General features: G+C 40.2%; 1 protein-coding gene across 1 annotated transcript in view; it reads right to left on the bottom strand.

Moving 5' to 3' along the window:
• Window positions 1–4,919: 4,919 nt before the first annotated feature.
• Tmprss7 (transmembrane serine protease 7) overlaps window positions 4,920–7,439 on the bottom strand; it is a 31,900-nt gene continuing 29,380 nt past the window's right edge. The window contains exons 16-18 of the mRNA XM_048345815.1: window positions 6,959–7,227; window positions 5,601–5,737; window positions 4,920–5,090 (exon numbers count right to left, since the gene is read on the bottom strand). Coding sequence (XP_048201772.1) covers window positions 4,920–5,090; window positions 5,601–5,737; window positions 6,959–7,227 — 577 coding nt within the window. The remainder of the gene's footprint in view (window positions 5,091–5,600; window positions 5,738–6,958; window positions 7,228–7,439) is intronic.

The raw sequence follows: 7,439 nt of genomic DNA, 5'->3' as shown, positions 1-7,439 counted from the left end.
ACCCAGACACCCGAAAGGGCAGAGTCCAAGGTGCCTCCCAGGCAGGCAACCCCAACCCCGGGCGGGGCGGGGAGGGGCGGGGCGAGGGGCGGGACGGGGCCGGTGATTGGCAGGCCCTCCGTGAGCTGCTGCAGGTAGAGCTTGTCTGGGGAGAGCCCAGTGCTGGGCTCCTAAGCAGAGAAGGGTGGTTTTTCTGGTTTGTTCAGGGCGCTACCTGCAATGCCTTTCCCAGTTGCTGCCGACGCAAACCAGCTCAGTTTATGAGCCTGGCTGGGTGCAGGGCTGTGGCAAGGAAGGGATGGGTGGGCAGACAGAAGAAACTTTACCTTCTACACCTAAGAGTGTCTGTGCTGCGATGTATCCCAGCCCTAGGTGTCACTCATTCAACCAATACACAACTATGAAGCATCTACTGCATGCCAGACATCGTGTTCATTTCTGAGTCTGTGAAGATGAATGACCCGTCTGCACAGGCTTCCTCTCCCAAGCCCAGAGTCAGAGCTAGAGACTTGGGTTCTTCTCCATGAGGGGTCTTAGCCATGAGACTTCTCTCTACCATCTATCCTCATATGAAATCTTCATAAGGTTAAGCTTTCAACCAACAAAGAGATTGCTGTGACTGAAAGAATTCATGTTCCAAAACAAACAGACAAACTCAGAACAGTGATCCACACCTAGCAAGAACTTGTAAGCATGGATGATTATTATTTCTGTGTAAGAGGAAATGCATAGTTGTCACTTTGGGTGATGTAGATTTGGGTATAAAAGCCTGGCACCTTCAATGACAGCGTTCAGACATATTGCCTGTAGGCCAAGCCTTTACTGTCTACTCCAATATCACCTGGGCTTTGGGCTCCAGCACTCTTCTCTAAGAGGCAGACCTTGAAAAATCAATCTGCATCCTCAGCTGGCTTTTGAAGGAAGAAGGCAATCAACAAGGAATCTTAAGGTATCCAGGGCCTAGCAATAGCAGGTAGCTGATAGCACACACTAGTAGATCTAAAACAGCTAAAAGAGAGGCTGGTTAAAAACAAGAGCCATGAAAAGGGGAGAAGGGTTCTGACAGGATCTGTGATAACAAACAACAACAACAACACAACAACAACAAAATAACAACAACAAAAGTCACACCTGACTTTACTGGAAGCACCAAGAGCTCAAAAACCCCCTTACCCATATCCTTTCCTAGGACCCAGACAAGTATTCTCTGGTTTTCTTATTTAAATGCAAGAGCTCAATCTCAGTGAGAGATTTCTTCCTGTCCACCTCAATGTTAGCTATGTCACATCCCTGCCTTTGTTTCTGTTATCTATGATCCTCCTCACCTGGGAGTCTCAAGGCCACTGCTCTGGTCACTTTGGCACTCAAACATATCTCTTAGATATAATATAAGGTTTATATAGCTTTAATCTAGACTCAGTTGTGTGGCTAAAATTTTGCCTAACTCTAATCCCATGGGAAAGTAGGAAGTGTATCGCTTTTCAAGGCAAACAATTAGGATCAAATTAATACTCTTATTATGTTTTTGTTCAAATGTCTTTTGGCTTCTTTTTTCCATTGTAAAATGATTTCCACTCAGTAAGGTCAGGAGCAGTAAGTGAAGTAATTAAAAAATTTAAAGATGTGTCTGGAAATACGAGAGTCTTAATAAATACACTCTTACTTTCCATGGTATCTTTGTAACTAATACCAAACAACACTCACCCAGGCCTTACACAGAGTGCTGATACTTCATTAAACATTATCTTTTGGTTTTGATGTTTCTCCTGCCCTGTCATATTTTTCCTGATCACTGACAGCTGTTCACACCCAATATTACCTGAACCACTTAACTTCTTTGTAACCTGCTCTTGTTTCTGATAACTAGAAATTTCATAATCTCCAGCTAGCTGACCTAGAATGCAAATGAGTGTCTCAAACCCTACCTGGAGACTTTTCCCATCCTGCCAATTTGACTCCAAACTAAGGACTTACTTATGATGCGTAAGAAGTGCTTTCCCATGAAGGAAGAATTGGGTTTAGATTAAACAATTTTTTACTAAAATTAAACTTTTGTAAATGAAGAACCAAATTCTATCTAGATGGTTTTGCCATTTCTACAGTATTCAGTTTTCTAGGTATAGCTTTTTATTTTAAAAGTGTATTACCATTGTACAAATGATTCTCTTTGTTGCATCTTAAAATTAATTTTAACTTAATTGTTTTAGGTAATTTGAAATCAAATCCAAATAACATTAAAAAACTGAAATATATTTGTCAAGATTTGCTGGCCACCATTGAGATAACCATCTTAACTTCTTGTCATAATATTTGCTCTCATTCTTCATCTTCTTAGGAACAAAATTTCTCAAATGGTTATATAAACCAAAGAGAAAAATTAAAGTAACATCAGCAAAGTAATATCACCAGTGGTCTAAAGTATCGCATTGCCTTCAAATAGGTTGATGCCTCTTGAACATGACAATCAGGTCAGCCATTCAAACTAATGAATCAAAAACCAATTGAGGAGTGATTTCTCTTGGCATGTGAGGTTTCATTTTCCAGTGTCAAGGCACTATGGGGGAAGACAGAGTATCTCCTATAATATGACATATGTCATGATTTGTAGAGATCATTCTTTTCCACTCAAGACAACCTTGGAGACTTGTCTCCTCCATTCATACATTTGGAAGAGCAAAGACTACATTCCAGCACCATTTAGATTCTAAAGACATAGACTATCCAAGTATGTTGGGTAAGAGTATCTTAACCTTTAGCAGCCCACACTGCTGAGAAACGTGCAATGGCACCAGCCAGGGCAAATGGTGAGAGTGTAGATGTGTGAATTGATACACTCCCTCTAGGCAATCTAACAGATCACGCCAACCCTCCTCCACTCTCTGAGAGTACAAGCTTATGCAAAGGTTTTTGTTTATTTTGTGAGTAGCAATTCAATGTTTTAGAAATGACTAGAAGTTGCCTCATATATGGGCCACAGCCATACCTGGCAAAATAAGCCTGAGTTAAAAGAACTGTCAGCCTAATTTACTACTTTATAAAGTGGACTCAAGTTTAACTAAGTGCCCACCCCTTGTGAATTAAGTGTCTCACTTGGTGCTCTGAACTTTATGTAGGTAGTTTACTGAAACCATTCAGGCATTTATATTTCCTTTCTTTCTTTCTTTTCTTTTCTTTTTTTTTTTTTTTTTTACCAGTCCTGGGCTAGGGACTCAGTGCTTGATCACTGTCTCTGGCTTCTTTTTTGCTCAAGGCTGCCTACCACTCTATCTCTTGAGCCACAGAGCTACTTCTGGCTTTTTCTGTTTATGTGCTGTTGAGGAATGGAACCCAAGGTTTCATGCATACTAGGCAAGCACTCTACTGCTAAGCCACATTCCCAGCCCTTTTCTTTCTTTTCTTACTTATTTACCTATTTATTTTGCAGTGTTGAGGGAGACCCAGGGCATGTGCACTCTATATAGCACTCTACAACTAAGCTGTATCCCCAGGCCCCAGACCATTATTGTTATGTCATGCACCCTTCATCTTAAAGGCAACAGGCTTTAGCAAACCAAAATACATACCTATAGCTATAAATATTATATATGATATATATGTGTCTATGAGATAATAAAATATGAAATAATCATTAGTCACCCACATTTTTGTCTTTTCATCTGATCTGAGAAATCACACATTTTTTTTGTCTCCTTTTGTGGTTGCATTACATTTTTCTGAGATTCGGAGCTCTATTAAATGATAGTATTGTTATTACTTCTTTAACGGGAGAAAATATTTTATTTTTTCTGGTACTTTCACCTGCTTGGTGGTATTGTTCGCCACTCTGGCCTCTAGTAATAAAAAGATTAAAACAAACTGAATCAACTAGGAAGAAATGAGAGTGAACTGCGGGTTTACAACTTTATAAAACAACCAAAAAGAAAAAAAAAAGGAGCCAGATGTTATTTCTGGGGGAAAAAATTACTTTTAGAACAATTATCCCCAAATTTCTGTGCCTTTTCACTTTGACCAGAGTCACCACAGTCTCTCTGAGCTCCACGTGCAAATTTTAAATCCAGCTACCACAAAACTCAATTCAGTAAAGTTCTTTGCCAGCAATCAGTCATGTTCACTGATATGTTGTTTTCTCCACACACAACAATACCATATCTCATGTCTGAAAAAATTTCATTTTGACATGGTTAGAAAAAAACTGAATATATTGAAAATATATTCTGCCAAAAAAATATAAGTTTTGTTTTATTTGTGAATATGTGTGCATATTAAATTCTATAGAAATCCTAATGGTGAGATGGAATTTCTTATTTCAGGAAGTCAAGTTTGCCTCAATCCTTACAAATGTCTGCATTTAACATGAACATAAGTAAAATAAAAACATCTAAATGTATTCCTGATTTGTCATTTTTTTTTTTTTTTTGTGCCAGTACTGGGGCTTGAACTTGGGGCCTTAAGCTCTTGCTTGGCTTTTTTGCTCAAGGCTGGAGAATTTTCACTTGAGTCACACCTTCACTTTTGGCCTTTCAGTGGTTAATTGGAGGAAGAGTCTTTCAGATTTGTCTGTGGGCTGACTTCAAACCACAGTCCTAAGATCTCAGCCTCCTGAGTAGCTAAGATTATAGGTGTGAGCCATCAGTGCCTAGCTCCATTACTTATTTATTTTAGAGAATAAGGTTAATGACATTACTTAGAGTTTCTTTCACTGCTAAATCAATGACATTTTGATGCCGTCAAATGAATATAGATTTTTTCTTGGAGGTAATATTTATGGAATATATATTAATTTGCATGTTTTTCAAGAATTATAAAATGTGGACAAACACAGTTCCAGTTGAAAAGGTGATTCATTTTATTAGTCACTGTTGCATTCTCTTGAAAGAATCTATCACATAAACCATAGTTTAAAACTGTAACTATCACCATTATGAAAGAGAAGGAACATACTTATGAATCCAGGGAACAAAGTTTGACACCCTTGTGTAAACCCCAGGGAAGTTTGGTCTTCCACATCCGTGTCCCCAGCTGACAATGCCAGTCAGAATCCACTTCCCATCACTTTGTCTGCGACATGATAAAGGTCCACCTGAATCCCCCTGTGGGAAAAGAGAATGTCAAATGTGACCACATTTGCTTTATGATCAGGAGCTTATCATTAATGGGCATGAGTATTCTGACTTTTCCCCCATTCATCTTTCTTTTGCTCTAATCTGTACTTCAGAGGAATGAATAAACGAAGCCCCTGTAATCTCAGAAATGGAGTGGTTCCTGCCATGGAATTGGGGGTGCAATTCTTAAGCAAAGTGTCTACACAGGGTTTCTTTATTTCTAAGCTTTGGTTTATAAGCATCTCAACAGAGTAATGAATGCTGGTCTCATGCTGTAAATGATGGAGGGAAATGAATGGGCACTAGAAAACTGATTCTCTGGAACCCATCCTTTCATTACCTTTCCCTGATCTTAGGCAACTGGGTTGTAATTATCACCTGGGAAACACAAATGAGGTAAGGGAATCACTTGCTCTACTTGTTCCAGTGTCATGTCCGTTAAATGCAAACATATTCACAGAAAGTGCACATTGGGCAAAAGACAGGAAGATGACTTACTCTGCAAGCATCTCTCTTGCCTGACATTAGTCCTGCACAGAGCATCCGGGAAGTGATGATCCCATACGTGGAAACACAGAGGGTCTGGTCAATGAGCTCTACTTCTGCTTGCTGCAAAATAGGGGAGCCTTTGTTGTCTGGAAAAGACATGGAGGGTGGAGATCACGATAATGCAATGATTTCGCTTCAAGGTTTCCTTCGAACAACCAATGCAGATTCTTTCTTATACTCTTCAGAGCAATTGAATAGAAAAGAATTGTATTAGTATCTCTGTTATGCTCATGAAGAAACAGATTTGCCCAATACATAGCTAGCATGCAACAGCAAGATTCAGACCAAAGGTCTACCTCCATCACCTGAGCCATTGTGCCTGCTTTCACCAGGACTGTGAGAAAGTCGCAGTTCACATCAGTGTTTGCTGGGCTAGCAGAACTCTCCAAGATACGATAAAAACTTAATCCTTTTTATATGGGACATTAGCTTTTTTTTATAATTTGGCTCAAACAATTTAGAAAAATAAACATAGGCACATATACTCATGCTCATTCACACATATATACATATACGTGTATATATGCATATATACACGTATATAGGATGAATATATATATACGTATATATATATATATATTCAAAAGTGTCTTGTGATTAGTTGGTTGGGTCACTTCTTTCCTCTTGTGGCAGACAACAATGCAATTAAAGCGCTGAGCACAGAAACCTATCAGAGTCGCAGAGTTACAAGTGTTCAGTTAGTTGTCTTCCCTTGCTGGAACCTCCACAACGGATAAATAGTATTCATTTCCCTAACCAAGTGAGAGCTGCAAGCACTTGAGAGGCTGCCCACAGTAAATCAAGGGAGAGTATGAAAGCAAGGTGATGGAATAAATGCTACAATCACAGACACCTAGCCCCTTGGAAAGGACTGCCGAGGGATCTGTGATCCGTAGGAGATAGAGGTGAAGTATTAGCACTCATCTTTGAAGAGACATTCATGAAACATCCAATTCTTACTCCCCACTATATTAAATCTGGGTACAAATCCTACAGTATGGAAAACCTTGACAGGACGGATGTAGGAGCCTCTGAAAAATAGAACATAACTTTTATGCATACTCAGACCATACTACCTAGCAAAGCCTACATTGTTCATATATGCCTTCTCCCCCTTTATCAGGTGGTTCCTGCTTCTTTGCTTCTTTTGGTGCAAGTAGAAAAGATTTTAAAAAGGGAGAGGGGTGTTTAAACCATCCCCCACAGTTGTCAGGAGGCCCAAAAGAGATGATGTAGACAATCCCTTTCTGGGAATTGCAAGAGAGCAGCACTACCTCAACAGATATGGGGAGGGGAATGCCACATACCTGCTTCATGCTTTCGTCCCCAGCCTGTCACCCAGCACTTCTCCCCACTGCGGACTTTCTGGCCAGTGGGAGGGATGCATATTGGCTGAATGAGCTGTTTCAGGGTCTCAGGCCAGGTGACACTGAGTTGTAGCAAGGCAATGTCGTAGTCAAACGTTTGACTGTTATAGTACTCATGGACTACGATTCTTCTCACAGGGGAAACAAACTTAGCATTCCCCTGTACATACATCCCTAGGTGAGCCGTCCATGGTGTGGGATCTGACATCCTGATTGAAAAGAAATGAAGCACAAAGTTAGTAGCTGAATCACATGTGGTTAGGGTACACATACTCTCTATAGAGAGATAAGGCTAAGCAAAGAAGGGACTGACTTGCAGTGGCTCTAACTTAGCCCCTGCCTGGCTCTACCTTAGCCCCTGACTCTACCTAAGGACACAGCAAGCAACATAACTCTGAACCTCACTCATCACCTCACTAAA

This window comes from Perognathus longimembris, chromosome 5, assembly GCF_023159225.1.
Source record: "Perognathus longimembris pacificus isolate PPM17 chromosome 5, ASM2315922v1, whole genome shotgun sequence".
Classification (NCBI taxonomy): Eukaryota; Metazoa; Chordata; class Mammalia; order Rodentia; family Heteromyidae; genus Perognathus; species Perognathus longimembris.
The sequence above is the reverse complement of the archived record's forward strand: the minus strand, read 5'-3'. Positions and strand labels throughout refer to the sequence as shown.